General features: G+C 56.4%; 1 protein-coding gene across 10 annotated transcripts in view; it reads right to left on the bottom strand.

The window, feature by feature from the left end:
• Positions 1-20460, bottom strand: part of CHD6 (chromodomain helicase DNA binding protein 6) — a 96115-nt gene that overhangs the window by 50919 nt on the left and 24736 nt on the right. For 8 of the 10 annotated variants that reach the window (XM_086760331.1, XM_086760339.1, XM_086760335.1 and 5 more), the window contains exon 2: positions 9982-10037. The exons of the other annotated variants lie outside the window; for them this stretch is intronic. In XM_086760331.1, the coding sequence (XP_086616457.1) occupies positions 9982-10014 (33 nt within the window). In that variant the 5' untranslated portion in view covers positions 10015-10037. The remainder of the gene's footprint in view (positions 1-9981; positions 10038-20460) is intronic. 10 annotated transcript variants of the gene reach the window in all.

Here is a 20460-nt window from a genome sequence, read left to right as displayed (position 1 = left end):
GAGAGAATGACGTTGTGCGGGACAGCATCAAATGCCTTGCACAAGTCCAGGTAGATGATGTCTGTTGCTTGTCCCTTGTCCACCGATGCCGTCACCCCGTCATAGAAGGCCACCAAATTGGTCAGGGACGATCTGCCCTTGGTGAAGCTGTGTTGGCTGTCACCAACCACCTCCTTGCTCTCCATGTGCCTTAGCATGGTTTCCAGGAGAATCTGCTCCATGACCTTGCCAGGCACAGAGGTGAGGCTGACCGGCCTGGAGTTGCCTGGGTCCTCCCTGTTTCCCTTTTTAGAAACGGGGGTTATGTTCCCCCTCTTGCAGTCATCAGGGACCTCACCAGACCACCACAACTTCTCAGATACGATGGCCAGTGGCTTTGCAACTTCATCCACCAGTTCCCTGAGGACCTGAGGATGGATCTCATCAGATCCCATGGACTTGTGCACCTTCAGGTTCCTCAGATGTTCCCAAAACTGCTCTTCCAGTACAGTGGGTGGTTCTTCATTCTCCCAGTCCCAGCTTTTGCCTTCTGCGACTCGGGTGACATGGCTAGAGCCCTTGGCAGTGAAGAGTGAGGCAAAAAAGTCATTGAGTACCTCAGCCTTCTCCATGTCCCGGGTAACCAGGTCTCCTATTTCCTTCCAGAGAGGGCTCACATTTTCCTGGTCTCTTGGCTGCCAATGGCCCCTCCAGTCTCTTGCAAGCCCATCACGGTGGGAGCAGAGACAGCTCCACCCCAGCACACCTCCCAGGCTGCACTGCAGGTCCCCAGGCCCAGTAGTGGTGCTGGCACTGGTTAGCAGCACTTGCCTCCAGCTGGAGAGCCAGAAGCTTCCGGTGCAGGCCCTGCCATGAAAGGGCCATTGAACAGCAGCCTGCGGACCAAGCAGCCTACGGCCAGGGCTCACACAGGCAGCAGAAGTACAGAGGGGCAGGGAAACCAAGCTCCTCCACGCCAACTGTGGGCAAGGTACTGCCAGCCCCAGAAACCCTGCTGCACCCAAGACAGCTTGGTTTGTCTTGAGGGGAAGAGGCTCCAGGTCATGCTCCTACAAGTCCACGGCAAGCTCCTGCCATCTACGTAGGACCATGCTGCCCAGTACAAACCCACAATCAGAGCTTGGCACACTCCTAGGAGCCAGGGAATGGGTTTTCTGACCTCCCCTTGATGAGGTTCAGGTTATCCTGGCTTCCTGTCAACCGGAAAAGCCTGAGAAAGCCGTGCCAGCATTATCTGTGCTCCTGCGTGGCTTCAACGCACGCTCGCAGCTTGCCTGTGGCAGCTGAGCCGGTCCTTTTCTGGAGGCGGGAGCGCAATGCTCCTGTGCAGCCAGCGCTGGAGCGTCTGCTGCTGCCCCTGTGCCGCAGGGAACCGCCACCTCTGCTTCCACACGGTGAGGTGGCACAGCGACGGGGAGGCTGCACTGCAGGGAGCTCTGCTGCAGCAGCCTCCCGGCCGCGTGGCCTCACACACACGTCCTCACGAGCCATCAGGCTGCCCACGGCTTTGCCTGGGCCACTGGCCACCGCGTCCACAGCAACAGCCAGCAGTGACACACTACCGCGTTCAGACTCCCGTCACAGGGGAGAAACACATTCAGCTTCAGGAGCCAAAACCTGGCAAATGGTAGCCCCAGGATGCCTGCTGCAGCACGCGGGCAAGGCAGGCTCCCTCTGGCTGCTGTGCCAGAGCTCTGACCCCACGTGGGGCAGGGCAGGCAGCGTGCTCTGCCTCCCCGCCTGACTGCAGCTCGGGAGCGCCAGCGGCAGGAGCGCATCCAGGCCACAGCATCTAACCGTTGCACGAACCCCGCCGTACCCACGGGCACCAACGCCCCCGCTGGCATCCAGTACCACAGACTGGTAAGGTACGGGAAAAACCCACTAGTTTTGTTTCAGGTGTGCTGCCTTCCTAAGCGGCTTTTAGTCCTCAAGGTGTGAGAGCACAACAGAGGATTCCTTGTCACCCATTCCGTCCTGTTCCCTGTTTTGCCCTCTCCTTGCGGTGGGCTGGGCCGGCTCTCAGACCATCTGCCTTTCCCTTCTCTGCACCTTTTCTAACCCCATATTGTGGTTTGGCCCTGGTCACCACACTGTTTCTTTGGGAAGAAAGGAAAACTCCTGGGTTGAGATGAACAGAGTTTACTGGAATAGCAAAGGAAAACTACAACAATAACAGAATATAATATACAAAATGAACAATGTACGATTTCTCACCACCCGATGTCCCAATGACCGAGAGAGAGGTGGAAGAAGATGCCCCCACCGTGGGCAACTCCCACTTACACACTGAGCATGACGTTTATGGCATGTAATATTCTCTTTGGCCAGTTTGGGTCAATTATTCTGCCTGCCTTTCTCCCAGCTTCCCGCATCTGCAGGTTAATGAGACCTGGAAAGCCAGACAGTGTCCTTGGTCTCATTAACAACTCCTATCACCGGTGTGTCTATCAACATTCTTCACACAAAAAATCCAAAACACACCGGCTACTGGGAGGAAAATTAACTCCATCCCTGCCGAAACCAGGACATCCCATCAGCTTTGGGGCGGCAGTAGAAAAGCACGCAGTATCAAAGAAGTACCACACAGCAGCGGGAGGGTTTCTGCTCTGCTCCTTCTCCCTCTCCGAACCGCTGAACCTCTGGGACAACATCTGGCAGACGCCAAACTCACTGCCAGCGTTCCACAGTCTCCTCCCGCAGCGGGGACAGCCCCGAGTGAAGATCTGCCTGTGGCTTGTTCCACCTCATGCATTACTTGGCACAGATTAAGACTTTTCTTCAACCCTTCTGACTCCCTTTCTGTTTCAGCTTCTCAGATGATTGCAGGAATCAGCTGTGTCTTCTCCCCTGCTCTGCGTCGTGAAAGCTGGGACATTTTTCCTGCACTTTGCTTCCTGTTCTTTAACCAGTCACTAATTCACAGGAAGACCTCTTATCAGGACAACGCTTAACTTCTTCAAAAGCATTCCGTGAGGAACTTTCTCAGCCGTAGTTTGGGAGCACTGAGCATGGTACCAGCCCAGCCCAGTCACACCTCCATGACCTCTGAAATCCCTGGCAGACTGGAAGGACTAACTTTGCTTTACCAAAGCCATGTTGACTACTCTGCAGTGTAGTATTTTCATAGATAAAGCGTTTATTATAGATAAATCATTGTATCCTAACGATTTAGCCAATACCCAGGTAAACCCATTGGCCTTTAATTTCACATTTGCTACACCTTCCGTGGAGCTGGCCCTGACTGGTGACAATCCCTAACACTGTTTATTAGCGATTCCCAACACGTCATCAGGCTCCTTTACAATTCTAGCGTAAATACCATCAAAGCCTGGTGGCTTGCCTTACTCAAAAGGGTCTTGATCAACGCCTTTGATTTAACCCCGGTGTGTCTGGCAGCAGGGATGCCTCTGGGCTGGCAGCCTTCCTGACCGAGCTGTTCTGCCAACGCCCCGTTTCCACGAGCACTCACTGGACACCTCAATTGCTTATTTACCCTGTGACTCCTCTTAAAGGCTTTTTAGTGCTAAGACATTTGGAAAAAATTATTATTAGACTCCATGTCTTTAGCAAGCAGCTCCTAATAATCTTTTTAGTCCTGCCTTGTTGGAGGTTTACTTTTAAATTCCCAGTTTTCTTACGATAACTTTTTTAACTAAAGAAAAACATCATTTTACATTGACAAACTACTTCTACATGTCTTCTTACATGCCTAAGTATGCAGGCTTGCCGATTCTGGGGTATTCTGGGGCGGGGTGGGGGGGCAACTAAAGATGACAGCTTCCAGGTTTTGGTAGATGATGCCCATCTCTGAACACCCAGTACCGCAGCCAAGCAGCCTCCACATGCCCAGCACGCTTTTCATCCTTGGAGCTGTGCCTTTGCACTGCCTCTCAACTGGTATTTTCTTGGTGACGATTGTAACAATTTTACATTTTCAGAACACACTTTTATATAAGATTTGTACATTTTTTTTATTCCTAGAGGAATCCTCTATAAATTACATTTCATACAGGAAAGTAAATCCCTCAGCAGCAGCTGGAGCACGAAGTCTTGTCTCATTCGTCTACTGTCAAAGAGAAGGTCAGGGGAAAAAAAATGTTTAAAACCTCCCCAGAGAGCCGTGAAGGCTAACAGAGAGCACTTATAATTGCACGACCCCATTAGAGGGCAAAGCCAAGGTTAGGGTGGGCCTTAATGGTGCGTTTCCTTAACTGAAAATTGTTTCATTTCACTGGCCCAGGTTGCCCAGAGAGGGGGTGGGTGCCCCATCCCTGGAAACATTCCAGGCCAGGTTGGCCGGGGCTCTGAGCAACCTGGTCTGGTTGGAGATGTCCCTGCTCCTTGCAGGGGGGTTGGACAGGGTGGGCTTTAACGGTTCCTTCCCACCCAAACCGTTCTGTGATTCTATGATTTATAGTCCCAATTTGACTCAGCTTCCTAGTCTTTATCCAGGACTTGGGGGAAAACACCACCAGGAGATGGGAGGCAGAACAGCTCCTGGCCCTGGTCCTCAAATGGCTCCCTCCCCTCTCCCAAACTGTTGAGCCATGAGATGCACCAGCTGCCCCGACCCGCGAGGGGCACGCAGCACCCTGACCCCCTCCAAGCCCTCCAGCAAAGAGCGGAGCTGGGCCCACAGGCACCTGAAGAAACAATTTAAAAACTCCACTTGGCCCGTGTGCAGGGAACTTTGGACCAGTGAGGTTCAGTGCCATTTTCCCCACGACTGCTGAGAGCATGGGCAAGCCCAGGGCCAGCCGGATTGCCTGTGGTCTGAGCCAGGTCTAAAACCCCCACCCTCGCCCCGCCTGTGCCAGGGAACAGCGCAGAAGAGGAACGAGGGGGAACAGCAACGGCAAAGGCAAGAAGAAGAGGGGAAGAGGGAGGGAACGGGGGACAGGGAAAGGGCAGCTAGGATATGGGGCCAGGATGGCACTAGGACATTGTGGGATGAGAGTCCTAAGGAGCAAGTGACAATGGAGAACAGCAGGCAGCTTTGGGTGAAGACATGAGAAAATGGCGCCCAAGCTCCTGCGACAGGTATAGCAGAAGGGGTCGGGCTTGGCTGGATGGGGCAGAAGATCCTGCACCCTGGGCCCAGCCAGGAGGGAACCACCGCACACCCAGAGCCCCACGCCCTCCACATCACCTTCCCCACCTGCAGCACTCCCAGGCTCCCACCCCATGGCTGGGCAGCCCAGCACCATCTTCTGCCCCATAAAGGTGGCACCGATTACGCAGCTTACACATTTGCCATGCAATACATGGAAAAGTAGGAGCAGAGAGAGGCTCCCCTGGACCCAAGCGTCAGAAGTGACAGGCCAGCACCGCTGGGAGGTGTGACGGGGAGGAAGCGGAAGTTGCATCGGCACTGCTGGGTGTCGGAGCCTCCTCACCAGCCAGCATCACTCCTGATCCATACCCCAACCCTGCAGTACCACACGAGTTTGGGGGTGGAAGGGGAAAGGAGCAATAGCCTGATGTCTACCCCGCTGCCCATCCTGCACCTCAGGGCCCTGCTCTGAGCCGTGCAGGCTCTCCCCTGCAAGAGCACAGTTCCCAGCAGGGCAAAGCTCTGCCACAGCCTCCAGGTCTGACCTGTAGCTCCATCCTGCAAGGAGGCCACGGCTGAGCCCTTCTCATGGTCATCACCACGAGCAAAGCCAGCTCCCCTGGCTACCAGGCTCAGGGGAGCCACACAACACACTTTGCTGGGCAGCGTGACCAGAGCCCGCAGCAGTGGCCATGCCACATGCTTTCTTGCACGCAAGTGCCAGGACCATTCAAGCCCCATTCGCTGCAGGCTGGGCCAGGCTTTCCTGCAGCCCCCCAGAAGTAGGACACTTCCGCAGAAGCCCTGCATTTGGGTCTAGGGCACAGCTCAGACCCCACAGAGATCTCTCCCGTATGCAGCGTCCATGGGGACTGCAGGGGTTATCAAAGGTTTCCACACTCTTTAGACAGAGGCTGACGTCCAGGGGCTGCCCCGCACCCCAGCGGCTTGGCTTCCCCCCACGGCACAGACCGAAGCCAGCAGCCCCAGACCAGTACCACCACACAGCTCTGCTGACCCGAAGTGGTCACGCTGGCAGCCACCGGCCCAGTCTATCTGCGCTGCCAGTTGCAGAGCCCCATGATGGGAGTGGAAAAGGCAGGTTCTTGCACACACAGCATTTTAGCAGGCTGTTGAGCCTCCCTCTCTGGCAGCTGCAACCCCCACCAGTGGCGTGCACATCATGGGCTGTTGTGTTCTACTCACTGGGTGTCCACACCCCTCATTTCCAGCTCTTAATGCAATGCAGCAGAAGCTAAAAATACACAAGTGCCACCCTCTGTCATGCCTCCAAGCAGGCTCTGCACTCGCCATGGGATGTGTGTGACGGAGGTGGGGCCTGGCTCCATTCCCAGACGCAGCCCTCCACAGCTACAGCCAGGAAGCTCCGTCCCGTGAGCGAGACAGCCCTGGCAGCGGGCTCGCGTGTCCCCACCGCCCTGGTGCAGGGCACAGAAGAGGCAGAGGGCAATGCAGCTGCCCTGGGCTGGCCAGGCTGTCCTCCCCACTTAGTCCTCTCTGGCAGGCCAGGAAGGAAGGCAGGGAACGAGCATGGGAAGAGGAGGGCCTGTGCAGCAGCGTGCTGCCGCAAGCGAGAGCAGGGCAAGGAGCCCTCAGGGCCACGGGGGAGGACCAGGACCAATGCTCCTGGCTGTGGGTGGAGAAGCAGGGCACCCTGTCAGCACACCGCTCCCCCGGCCCTTCATCCTCACCAGGGCGGGTGCCCACATGCTGCTTGGCAGAGCAAAACTCTTTCGTGCACCTCCGTGATGAGACTGTCGGGGTGCAATGACCCTTGGTGCTGGCACCAAGGTTCATTGCACCCAACAGTCTCATCATTACAATAAAAGCCCAAGATGGGCCAGCAGCCTGGGACAAAGCCACAAGTGACCTCAGGCTGGTGAGCCCCCGCTACCCTGCACCAGCTCCCACTGCTCTCAGGACTCTGCTCCAGGCCCAGGGAGCTCTCAACAGCCCTTGGCAGCGTTTGCAGTAGGTGAGACATCAAAGTTCATGTTTCAGTTAGACCCATAAAATTCAGGAAAAACCTTCTTTTTATGCAGTGAGTGCTTGAAGCAAAGGCAAGCAGAGCTCCCACTCCACACTGCTGGCCACACACCGCTGGGCATCGGGCAATTCCTGCCACCTCCAAGCCTAGGCTGAAGAGTCAGAAGAGCCTTCCAGGACAAGGCAGGAGCTAAGGGGTCACAGGGCTTCCCATCCACTCCTGCTCCGGCAGGCAAGCAATGCTGCTCTGCTTTTACAGTCTGTGTGGGACAGGAGCACTTCCATGGCTGTAGATTTACAGGCACTGTTGGATAATTGCATTTATTTTAGTTCTGTACTTCTCAGGTTATTCAACAAGTCAGAAATAAGCAGGAGTAGAAGACCCTTCAGTGTCCAGGGAGAAGCAAGACACAGATGGGAGAGGCAACCCAAGGAATGATGGTGCCGCTTGTCATTGCTCCCGGGGGTAGCTAGGCACCCCGTCCCACCTCCGCCAGCAGACAAGGCGCCCTGGCATGAAGCCTCATAAGTCAAGAGGGAAGTAACAGGTTTCACGAGTTAGTCACAGCTTGGTGACAAACCCACCAGATTTTCATGCATTACTAAGGAAGAAGAGTCATGCAAACACAGACCCTGCCTGCGCTAACAGCAGTCCCTCATCTGGTGCACCAGTCGGCAGTGCCCTGCATGCCGAGCTATCCCAATCCGTGCAGGAAGGGTAGCACTGCTGCGGCGGGCACCAGTGGGGCACAGAAAGGAGCTCCTCCCAGGACAGCCTGCTGCGAGACCCCCGCTCTCCAGCCCACGCTTCATAATCCACTGGCAGTACAAGGGACTTGCTCAGGGCAGCCACAGACTTGGGACAGGAGAGGACACATCCATCACCCATTCCCAAAGGAACCTGACAGCTCTCCTGCCATCCCTCACCATTAGGAAGGGTGCCAGCATTTTGCCAGCCTTCGTACCCACGGGCCTGAACCTACACCTACATGACAATCAAGACGGCGCTTCTGCAGGTGCTGGGAGACACGCACAGAAACGCATGACCCTTGAGAGCCCTGGGAACCACATGAGCATCTCATTTTCTCCAGAGAGAATGCTCAATGGACTTTTGAAGGCAACAGCCCTCCTCGGTGCCACGAGAAGTCTGTTTACAATGTGTGGGAACTCCTGGGCTCAGGCGTCCAGCGAGACATGGAATGGCACCTCTTGCTAGTTTTGCCTCCAGCAGGCTCTGCAGAGCACGGCAGGGAGCCACCCACCGCGGGGAGCGGCCACCCCCTTCACTACAGCAGTCGGGAACCCCCAGGAGTCCTGCTGGGCCAGGCTTTCTTCCAAACACTGAACTCACAGCAGCATTTCTGACTGCTGCCCAGACCCCTCCAGGAACACCCCCGCACAGCCCCTGCAGAGCTGGTGACCCCAGGAATGCTGCAGCCCACTCCGTGACACGCTGCAAGGATCATCCTACGCTGCTGCCGCTTCAGAGAGCTCAGGAGATGAGCTGCTCAGCCCTACCGCTCCTTGCTCACAACGGCATGCCTTCATCTCCCTCCCAGACTTTATCTGCAGGGGCAGCTACACAAGACACTTTGGCAGCTGAGCCCTCTAAAATTTCCAAAGGCTCAGGGAGGACGGTTTTGCAGTGCTTAAAACCCACATCATTTCAGCAACCCCACTCCTACAGCTGCCAAACCTGCTGTATTGGTCCGATGGAGTGGTGGGAATTTCTTACCTGGGCTTTGCTACCAGAGGAGAGAGATCACTCACGTGTGCCCCAAAGCGCCCTGCTCCCCTCCAGGCCTCTCCCCTGCCCCGGGAGGAGTGATCCAGCAGCGCTGGAATGCAAGACTGCGCTCCCTTCCTCCTCAGCTTGAGGCTGGCTCTGCTTCTTCACAGCATTTTTAGGACACACTGATGAACTCTCTACTTCCTACAATACCAGTGTTCTGTACACAGACCTTCCTATATCCGCAGCGTTTGGCTTGCTGCAAGCTTGTAACAGCAGACTCGTCTTTCCCAAACCCTTCCCTCCCTTCCTCCTCCCCATTAACCCGCCATGACAACACAATCTGCAGCTGCCCTGAGCAGCACAAAGACGCTGCTTCAGAGCTGGCTAGAAATGGCACCAGCTCGTGCTCTCCAACAGATTTATCCCTCGGCTCAGTGCTCAATTTAATGGTTTCCCATTAAAAGCAGCACAGACACAAATCAGCTCCGGGTGGACTGCTTTGTTTTATACCTCCAGCCATATTTCACCTCGGGCAGAGCAAGTCTTCATGCACGTAACAGGTTCTCTCCCCCTATCCGAGCACCGGCGGTCAGGTTCTTTCCCTGCACACAGTTAATACAAAGTCCGCTGGCTCATAAATCTCCCCCAGGAGCAGCAGGTAGTTATGATCCAATGCGTCAATTCAGAAATGGCAGCTTGGTGGGATGGGATTATTTCTGAGCAAGGGAAGATTCCCCAGCCAAGCTCACTCAGCCTCACAGACATGATCCCCCCCAGCCTCCCTGCGGGTGTTAGTCCTGGAGCACCGTGTTATCAGCAGTAACCACAGCAAATGCGCAGTTCTGTAATACATATGTGATTGGATTCAAACAAGAACCAGTACCCAGGACTTTGAGGGAAAAGAAGCGTTGCTCCTCCACAGGGAACAGAACCCAATCAAGAGCATTTCCACTACTGAAGATAAACCCCGCTTTGTTCAATTGTCCACATCAGACTCACCCACTCCAGGCTGCAGCCCAGGCCAAACCTCGACGTGCTGAGCTGCAGCCCTGTCTGGAAATGCAAGCCCCCCGCCCGCTGTCCCTGGGCCCCCTTCCCACCATACATCAACTGCAACAATTCACACACAGGACATGGTTCCCAGGCCCTGTCAGCTGAGTTGGGAGAAGGAGAGAGGGTCACAAACCTGCTTTTCTTTTTTCTGTATTTTCATTATCATCAAATCTGGGATGAATGTTATTTCTGCAAGACACAACACAAAAAAAAATTCACAATAAAGAGACTGGTGAATCTGAGGTACTCCATCCTTCCACACCACCCCTCCAAGAGGCCGAGCCAACCCCCATGCTGCTCGGAGCAACAACGCTGCAGGAGTTAAATGCTCCCAGGGACAAGCCTGGGGACATCTGCTCTGCTGAGCCACGGCATGGAGCCGACCACACCTCCCCGCTGCTCGGCGCTACCCGAACCCCACTAGGCAAGACCAACCTCACAGTCGCAGTCCCTGCATGAAGTGGCACAGCCGGGGCTAGTGGAGACACAATCCACCTCCCCAGAGCCCCAAACCCACCTCAGGCACCCCCCAGGGATGCGTCGGATGCTGCCAACCCTGCAGCAGCAAAGGTAAGCAGTAAACAAACCAGCCTCTGCCAAGTAGCGATGACAGCAGTCAGAGACGTGGAGAGGACACAGGAGCGTGAGGTGGGCTGCGAGCCCTGCTGCCAAGGAAGAGCTGCTAGGAGGATGAGGATGGTGCAAACAAGGAGGGGTAAGAGCCACGCTGGCAGACGTCACCTCCCCAGAGAGCCAGAGCAGCGCTGGGGCAGGTCTCGCGGGCCGGCTGCCGCCTCCAGCCTGTGCCCCCGCAGCGTAGGAGGATGCTGCATGCGCGAGCTGCATCCCCCCTCATAGGCTGCAGGAGATGGCAGGGCTGCAAGGAGAGGTGATTCCCAAGCAACACCCCACCCCAGGCCTGGCTGGAGGGGCTGCAGTTCCAAGTCCAGCTTTTCGCAGCACTGTAGTGCCAAAGGCAGAACTGTCTGTGCGACCAGGTCCCCACTCTATCCCTCACTGGAGGAGGGGACCAACGAGGGATCTGTGGCGATGCAGCACCCCAGCAGGTCTCTGAGGCAAAGACTGTTCCCCCAGGCTCCCTGCACCACGGCTCAGCTCCCTGCACCTGGCTGCTGTGGTCCAGCTCGGCCAGCAGCACCTTTTAGCTGGTCTTTCCCCAACGATCACAGCTCCCTGCAGGCACTGCCTGAGCAGCTGTGCCCAAATGCAGGCATGCAACACCCAGCACACCTCCATGGGCTGCCACGCGCAGGCAGGATGGGACCGGCTGGCAAGCAGACACGCGCTGCCCAGGCCCGGTATCCCTGGGGATCTGGCGTAGGTTGGATACCGCCAGACGCAGCAGAAAGCCAGGCTCGCTGCTTCCCTCCCGCCGATGCTGTGTCTGTAGAATGGCCAGGAGCGGTCCCACCACATGTGGGTCAGCACGGGACACGGCACCAATCCTGGGTGGACAGGGCATCGCCGCAGCTCCCCAGGATGAACACGCTCACCAGCTGTGACAGTCAAGGGCACGCGGTGAGGTTATAGCCCCATGCCCTCCCCACAGCAGCCCCCACCACGGTACACTCGACAGGCTTGTCAGGGTTTGCCGAGAGCCCCCTCCTCCAGGCAGTAAATGCTTTTTGGGGAACCAACTCTCAGCAGTTGTCTGCTCCGACAGTGCCAGCAACAGGTGCCAAAGAGCCCAGAAGTATTTGACAAGTGTTTTAGACACAAATCCCACTAACACCTGCCTGTCATTTCCCTCCAGTGCCATGCAAACCCCACTCCACGAGCCACGGCGATGGGAGAGCCTCCCTTGCCGCTGCAGCTGTCAGACTCGCCTGGCACAGGGGTGCAGCTCGCACCGCTGCCAGGCTGCAGGCGAGGCCCAGCCACCCCCATCACAGCTCCCCTCCCCAGCAGGAGCACCCTGCCAGGCCCAGGCCGTACCGAAACCCAGAGCCAGTTCTCCCCTGCCTCAGCGCCTCTCTTCCCAAAGCGGGGAGCCCACCGGGTCCTGCAAGTGGGCAGCGCTCGAGCCAGCGCAAAAAGGGACCAATTCTGCTTGGCGACACTGGTCCATGGCTCACGCCCACCACACCAAGGAGAGGAAGAGGCTTCTAACTCTGACCACGGCCAGGCCAGCACATCCCTCATGTAAGTCAAGCTCAGTGGCAGTAAGGCAAGGCACCCCGTGCCACCAGCAGGGGAGTTTGATGGCATCTGGGGACAGGATGACACAGGACTTCATTCTCACAACTAAGCCTGCCAGCTCCTCCGGCACGCCTCCCAACGTGCCCCAGAAGTGCCTGGAAGACAAGGGGCCAAGCCAGGCTGGAACACGCGTGCTCTCCAGGAAGAACCAGGTGGAAATTTCAGTGGAAATTTCAGACTAAGCGGCCGCTGCAGCTCAGAACAGTCCTGCCAGGCTCCAGCAGAGAGCAGCCCCATCCCAAGGGTTTGCTTGGAGCCAGAAGCGTTGGATATCTGGGTTCGGTTCAGCTATCACAGAGGCCTCTGGGCTGCAGGAGACTCCAAGGCGCTCAGCTCATCAGCAGCACGCGAGCACGCTGGCCTTCACCAGCCAGCCCCAGCCCGTGCCCAGCAGGTCCTGCCAGGGCCCATGCAGGCCCGCTCGGCTCCCAGAGCAGCAGATGCTCTTGCCCTGGCTCTGCTTGCGTGACTTTCACTCACGGATTTCCTTCTGGAGTAACCCAGAAGATGGATCCGGCCCTCCAGCCCTTGCGGGCACCAGCACTCTCTTCCTGCTCTCCGTTCTCCTTCCATCATCAAAAGGCTGTGAGCTCCTTCAAGCTGCCCCTTCCCCAGAGCCCTGGCAAGCCACGGGGTCCCCTCTGCTCCCCTCAGGGAGCTCTTCCCATCACCTCCTCGCCCCAGACCAACGCCCGACACTTAACTAAGTGCGACACTTAACTGACTGCTTGTCACTTGGCAGACACCGAGGGGTTTTGTAGAATGGAGCTCACACAACGCGAACCTCTCTCAGGCCTGCAGGCTGAGCCCTGGCACCCGGCGTTACGGCGCTAAGGTGCCTGTGCACATCTCCGGCACCTTCTGCCAACATGGCCACGGGGACGGCGCCAGGACAGGATCCAGCAGCACCCTCTTCTCCTGCAGGAGAGCAAGATGCTGGCAGCTTCCATGCGCACTCCTTCAGGATCCACTGCATCCCACCAGCGCAGCTCCAGCCACCTCCAGAGCCCAGGGCAGGGCCAAAGCTGGCCCAGAAAGACTAAGAGGGGGTCTGCAGTCCCCTGATCCCACCTCAGCAGAGCCAGGGCCCCACAGTGGAGCACACGGGTGGTTTCACCGAGATCCAAGAGGTGTCAGGGAAGTAGAAGGGCTCGGATGTTGTCTGCAAGGCAGTAATTCAGCACCACTTCTGGTGCTGAATTAGCAAAAGCCAAGCTAAATACCTTGCTACAGTGCCTCAGCACAGGGCTAGCCCAGGCTGGACGTCTCTTATCGTGTGGTCTACAAGAGTTTGCTCCTATCACTCAGCTCTGGGTTTTCAGGGCTTTATTTTTATTAAAATAAAACAAATATCACAAATTGTGGATCACACATACGTAGTGGCCTAGGTCCCAGCACGCTCACCACCTTCTGTACGGTGATAACACCAGCAGCTGCCAGCAGCTGAACAAGAGGCCCGAAGGATGCCAGGAAGCTTGGCCACTACAGCGAGCAAGCGGCCCAAACCTGCTGCCTCCCCGGAGCCCAGGTACGGGCTGCTGGATCCTGCTGCCATCAGCCTTGGTGGCTCAGTCCCACAGCCCTGGGCTGTGCTCCCATCAGCTGCTGTTTTGGCACCAAACACTCGGCTAGGGTAGGGTTCAGAGCATGCGACGCTGCGCCAGCAGCATGACGCCCGCAGGCAGGGGAGGGCAGCCAGTGCTCCGAGCAAGCCGCACGAGGGAATGAGCTTTAGACCAGCCATGCCTTGCTTCACGAGCCTCTTCTCCAGCAGCAGGATGCCAGATGCAGGCTCTTCACTGGGGCAGCGAGCAGGCAGCTGGTGTATGCCACAGGTCCGGTGCTCCCAGGAGTGGCTGTACAGAGGTGGGGTGTTCCTGGGATCCCCGGCAGAAAGCAGAGCCAGGATCCTGCTGCCAAAGCAGCCCTCTGTCTGCAGCCTGCTGTTCTCTTTCCCGGGGCACCTCTGGACCAGGCCGGGGCAGGGCAGGCTGCCCATTCCTAATATCCGTTTTTCCCAGGGAGCGCACAAGGACCCACCTGCACACACACAGCTCACGGACAACTTTTACCAGGCTAAAGTTAGGACCAGGGAAGGACTTCCACAGCTCCCTGAGCAGGCTGCAGACCACCCCTGGCTTCAGGAGCTTCCAAGCGACACGGCAGAAGCCCAGAAGCTGAGCTAGCCAAGCCACGGTCGGCAGCACTGGCACACAGCAATGGAGAAGGAACTCCTGGCCAGTCCTCTGGCATGGTCTGAAGGAGCACCGCAGCAAGAGGGGACAAGGGCACAAGTTCAAGAAAGGACACGGGAGAGCAGAGCACAGGAGGAGGTTTCTCCATGGCCAAAGTAGAGCAGTCACTTCTCAGCACACACCTTTGTTTCTACTTTGATTCACACCCACAGGTGAACCGTGGGAGACCACAGCTGAACCCGGGGAGGTGCCCTGCACTGTGCTTGCTCTGTTAAGAGCAGCTAACGGGCTGCACCCCGCTCCTCTAGGCAGCAAGGGCCGCCCACAGCTGCAAACCAGCCGCTCTGGCTCTCGGCAGGGAAAATGCCCAGGTGTCCTCACCGCAGGCCGCAGCCCAGGACAGACAGTGCCCCAAAAGCACTCGGCACAGGCTACAGCCGGCAAAGGACAGGCAGGAACAGAGCGGACAGACTCTCCTCTCAGCCAGCTCCGTCCCAAGGAGCCAGGAGGAAACATCTCCAGGTCTTCCTTCTTCCGTCTATCCCCACTTACCGCAGTGTGAATGTGCCAAGCTCTGTGAGGGCATCACCAGCTATGCTCACGTCCCATTGTTGGCAGAGCCCAGCTGCTTGGCACAGCAAGCAGTGCCAGGGCCAGGCCAGCCCAGGGCAGGGCAGTGCCACACTCAGCAGCGGTCCCAAACCACCAGCAGACAAGTCTTCTCTACGCTCCGTCCCCTTGTCCAGCTGACAACAAGCACACAGTAGTACTGCCTCCACCATACACCCATGTATTTCCGTAGCACTGACGCCAGTGTATGCATGTCTTGATAAAATGAGGCTAGAACACCAGTTAGACGCAGAGGAGACAGTTTAACAGAGATACCTACTTGGACCACGTGCAAAGTCATGCAAGTGCAAGAAGAGCCCCAGCAAAGTCATTGCAGGTGTCAGTCAGAGCCCTTGGTCTTCTGTCCGCAGTGAGAGGCCGCCCTGTGAGGATGGCAGCAGCCGAAGTCCTCGCGGGGCCCTGCTGCAGCTCCCGGAGTGCCGTGCCATCCTGTTTGTGGAAGGTCGCGTTAAACTCTGTGCTGGCCAGGGACCAGAGTCACTGTGGCCACACGTGGATCCAGGCACCAGGGAACCTGGGGCACATAAGACATCGTATCGTTCACAATCCTGTGCAGCAAGGATGTCCTGCCATCACCTTTCAGGGGACAAGCTGGAGAGGAGGAAAGGGATACGTTCATGTCCCAAGCTGTGGAAGGCAAAAGCTGGGACTGGGAGAATGAAGAACCACCCACTGTACTGGAAGAGCAGTTTTGGGAACATCTGAGGAACCTGAAGGTGCACAAGTCCATGGGATCTGATAAGATCCATCCGCAGGTCCTCAGAGAACTGGCGGATGAAGTTGCCAAACCGCTGGCCATCATATTTGAGAAGTTGTGGTGGTCTGGTGAGGTCCCTGATGACTGCAAGAGGGGGAACATAACCCGCATTTTTAAAAAGGGAAACAGGGAGGACCCGGGCAACTCCAGGCCGGTCAGCCTCACCTCTGTGCCTGGCAAGGTCATGGAGCAGATTCTCCTGGAAACCATGCTAAGGCACATGGAGAGCAAGGAGGTGGTTGGTGACAACCAACACAGCTTCACCAAGGGCAAATCGTCCCTGACCAATTTGGTGGCCTTCTATGACGGGGTGACGGCATCGGCGGACAAGGGACAAGCAACTGACGTCATCTACCTGGACTTGTGCAAGGCATTTGATGCTGTCCCGCACAACATCCTTCTCTCTAAACCAGAGACATGGCTTTGATGGACGGACCACTCGGTGGATAAGGATTTGGCTGGATGGCAGCACTCAGAGAGTGGTGGTCAATGGCTCAATGTCCATGTGGAGACCGGTCACGAGTGGCGTTCCTCAGGGGTCCGTGTTGGGCGCAGCCCTGTTCAGCATCTTTGTTGGTGACATGGACAGTGGGATAGAGTGCACCCTCAGCAAGTTCGCCGATGACACCAAGCTGTGTGGTGCTGTCGACACGCTGGAAGGGAGGGATGCCATCCAGAGGGACCTGGAGAGGTGGGCCCATGCAAACCTCATGAAGTTCAACGAGGCCAAGTGCAAGGTCCTGCATCTGGGTCAGGGCAATCTCCGAGACACAGATCCAGGCTGGGTGGAGAATGGATGGAGAGCAGCCCTGAGGAGAAGGACTTGGGGGTGCTGGTGGACGAGAAGCTCAACATGAGCCGGCAATGCGCCCTTGCAGCGCAGAAGGCCAACTGCATCCTGGGCTGCATCCCCAGCAGCGTGGCCAGCAGGTCGAGGGAGGGGATTCTGCCCCTCTGCTCTGCCCTGGTGAGACCGCCCCCCCTGCAGCACTGCGTCCAGCTCTGGAGCCCCCAGCATCAGAAGGACGTGGAGCTGTTGGAGAGGGTCCAGAGGAGGCCACGCAGATGATGAGAGGGCTGGGGCAGCTCTGCTGTGAGGCCAGGCTGAGAGAGCTGGGGCTGTTCAGCCTGGAGAAGAGGAGGCTCCGGGGAGACCTTAGAGCAGCCTCCCAGTGCCTAAAGGGGGCTGCAGGAAAGATGGGGAGAGACTCTTCAGCAGGGCCTGGTGTGACAGGACGAGGGGTAACAGTTTCAAAATAGAGGGAGGTAGATGTAGATTAGATATTGGGAAATTTTTTTTTTTTACACTGAGGGTGGTGGGACACTGTCCCAGGTTGCCCAGAGAGGCGGTGGATGCCCCATCCCTGGAAACATTCCAGGCCAGGTTGGCCGGGGCTCTGAGCAATCTGATTCGGTTGGAGATGTCCCTGCTCCTTGCAGGGGGGTTGGACTGGGTGAGCTTTGAAGGTCTCTTCCAACCCAAACCATTCTACAATTCTATGATTCTACGTCTGCATGGTGCTGTGGTCTACTTTTGCTATTGCATGCAGAGCATCTCACCTGGCCAAAGAGTCAGGAACTTGCCCAGCATCCTGAAGGGAAACAGGCCACCTGCCAAGGAGCACCACCACCCTGGCATGCGGATATGTATATTGAGAATCCCATTTAACTAGCCATTTCCATGCTAATTACGTATTTGCAGATTAAAGAGAAACTCTAATCTCAAATGAGACAGCCTAATTTTCTAAATGAGCTTATAGTTTTCGTATGGAGATCAACATGTTCTCGCTAGCACATCATGCAAGCGCTCCAGGCTGCTAGACTCAGCTTTGTTGCCACTGTCACAAACAGGGAGTTTTTACTCTCCGTGCTCAAGTTTTTATGCCTTTTTAACCCAAGATAATTGATGCATGTCCCACACCAGCGCTGCCAGCCTGCAACACTCCCAGCACCAGCCAGTCATCAGTGCCACAGCCAAAGGCAAGTCCTCCTTCATGAGGTCGCGGTACCACCTCCTCAGAAACCCTGCGGGTGCCGGCATTGCACGCGAACAGGGCACACCGTACTGGCAGGCTGACCGCGCACTCGGGAGCTGTCTTGTTGCATTTCCAGAGACAGGCACAGCAGTGCTGAAAGCCGTGTTGTGTCCCTCTGCACGAGCAGACCAACTCGCTGTGGCACGGCCTCTACAAAGCATCTGCTGCTAGCAATGACGCTTTCAGTTACACAATTTGGGGCACATCAGGTTACTATCCTCCTCCTTTGGATTTATTTTTATTGCTCCGAAAGACATCCCTACACCAGACCAAGTCCACGTCATGCCAGTATTTCCCGTCGCTCCTGCCTGGGCTCCTCCACCAGTTGCAGGATCTGTACACAAACCAAAAACATGATCAGAAATTCCACATCTGAGCCAACACCAACCCAAAACCAAGCAGTGACCATGGCTCTTCCCCTTCTACCAGCCTTCCCACAAGAGGGGCCAAGCTCTCCTCTGCAGGTAGAGGATTGGTTTTCCCAGCCCAGAGCCCGTGCCTCGTGCTCCCAGAATCCTGCAGAACCACAGAGTACTCCTGCCACGCAGCCCTGAACACCAGGCCTGCACGCACAAACACGTGCAAGCGCTCTGTGAAAGCAAGCACAGCTCATCGCAGGGAGCGACCATCTATCTCATTTGTACACACAGCCCCATCAGAGCACATCCCTGTGGAGTGGTTCACCTCTGTTTTCCCTCAGAAATGGGAGATCTTCCCAAGATGATCTTCAGGTGGAGGAGAAAAAGGGGCATTGAAAAGGAGCTGAGAGCAAAGGCAAGGAGCAGCCGCAGTGGCCCAGACCAGTCAACCTGTGAAGAGACAGATCTTCTCCAGGGCTAGAGGAGAACTTCTAACACGCTGTCGTGGTTTTGTTAGTGAGGGGGAGCCTAAGGTGGCAGCTTCTGTAGGAAACTGCTAGAAGTCGCTCCCCTTTGTCCAGTGGACTCGGCCGGGCCTAGGGCGGACCTGCTGCTGGCCAAGGCCGAGCCGATTGGTAGCAGAACGTCCCGTGATAACGCCTCTGCGATAACGTATTTAAATAGGGGAAAACAGAAAAAAAAAAAAAGAGAGAGGAGAGAAGATGTGAAGAAGCTGAGCGGGGGCAGAGGCGCAGAGGGGGAGGCGCAGGCCTCATGGGCCTTGCAGGCCTCACCCTCTGGCCTCTCGCCAGGCAGCCGACTGGGCCCGATTCGGTCCAGCCCGGCTGCAAGAAGTGGAAAGGAGATGAGAAGTGACTTATTCACATATAAGATGTAAAAAAAGATCCTGAGGGACATCTACCAGCCTGTTGTGAGGAACGGCTGCAGACGCCAAGGGCAGTTCAGAAGGAAGGGGAGGAGTAATGCAGCTCCTGGCCAAGATTCCCCTGCAGCCTGTGGTGACGACCATGGTGGAGCAGGTTGTCCCCCTGCAGCCCATGAAGGTCCATGGAGGAGCAGAGATCCACTTGGAGCCTGTGAAGGACTCCACACCGGAGCAGGTGGATGCCTGAAGGCAGCTGTGGCCCATGGAGGGCCAGCTGGGACAGCTGTTCTAGAGGGACTGCACCTGTAGAAGAGATGACCCACGCCGGAGCAGTTCCACGAAGGACTGTGGCCCGTGGGAGGGACCCCACGCTGGAGCAGGGGAGGAATGTGAGGAGTTCTTCCCCCGACCATGAAGCAGCAGCGTAAAACAACGCGTGATGAACTGACCACGACCCCCATTCCCTCTTCCCCCCTGTGCCGCTCAGGAGGGGAAGGTAGTAGAGATAATGTTAAGCTTGGGAAGAGGGAGGGGTGGAGGGAGGTTATCTTGTTCTCTGTCTCATTATCCTGCTGTTTGTAGTAATAAATGAATAGTTTTCCCCAAGTCGAGTCTGTTTTGCCCGTGACGGTAACTTAAGGATTTCTCCCCGTCCTTATCTCAAACCTCGAGCCGTTTTTCCTTATATTATCTCTCCCTGTTCTCTCAGAGGGTGGGGGGGGGAGTGAGAGAGAGACTGCGTAGTCTGGTCCTGATTGGGGCTGAACTACGACACATGCATTTCAGAAACACACTAGCCAAGTTTGGGGGAGGAGGTCAATGTATGAAGGAAAACAAACAAAGTTCCACAGCAGTAAGGGGGATATACGTAAAGGCATGTCTGAGCTCGTCTGTCTTGGCCTGGATGAGCCACAGCACTTGCAGGGCAGCCGAGCTGGAGCCCATGAAGTGCAGAGCCTTGGGCGCAGTGCACCACTCAGTACCCACGTAGCACGCTAACTCACTCTTATTAGCAGAGACAAAGGAAAACAACATTTTGAGACCGCAGCACCCGGGAGAGGCTGCGTGCTAGGCCAGCACTATCAGACAGCCCTGAGCACCCCAGGAATTGCCTAGGACAAAGCCATCACAAATGCAGCACCACTGAGGATGCTTTTCAAGAATGTACCTGGTGGAACTACATACTGCCTTGCCTGTGTCCTGTTGCATGTCAGAAGGACATGTCCTGGCATAAAAGCCAAAGCACCTTTCCAAACTTTCCACCATACAACATATCTCAGGCGCTCAGACAATGCCTCGACAGGATCAAACCACCTCAGAGAGGCAAGCTCACACGGGCTGCAGCTCTCCCCGCACCTTCCTCCAGTGTTTTAAACCATCACGTTCCCTTGAATCTCACTGCCCAGCTGACGCTCCAGCTTGGGTGCGTGTCCCGTCTCCCCAGACATCTTCCAAGAGCCAAGCTATGGCACCCTTCAAAATCAAAGCTCCTGTCAGGGCCATCCATATGTCACACAGCATGTCCCTGC

Source organism: Chlamydotis macqueenii, chromosome 16, assembly GCF_036417535.1.
Source record: "Chlamydotis macqueenii isolate bChlMac1 chromosome 16, bChlMac1.mat, whole genome shotgun sequence".
NCBI classification, from domain to species: domain Eukaryota; kingdom Metazoa; phylum Chordata; class Aves; order Otidiformes; family Otididae; genus Chlamydotis; species Chlamydotis macqueenii.
This window is presented reverse-complemented; position numbering and strand designations above follow the sequence as displayed.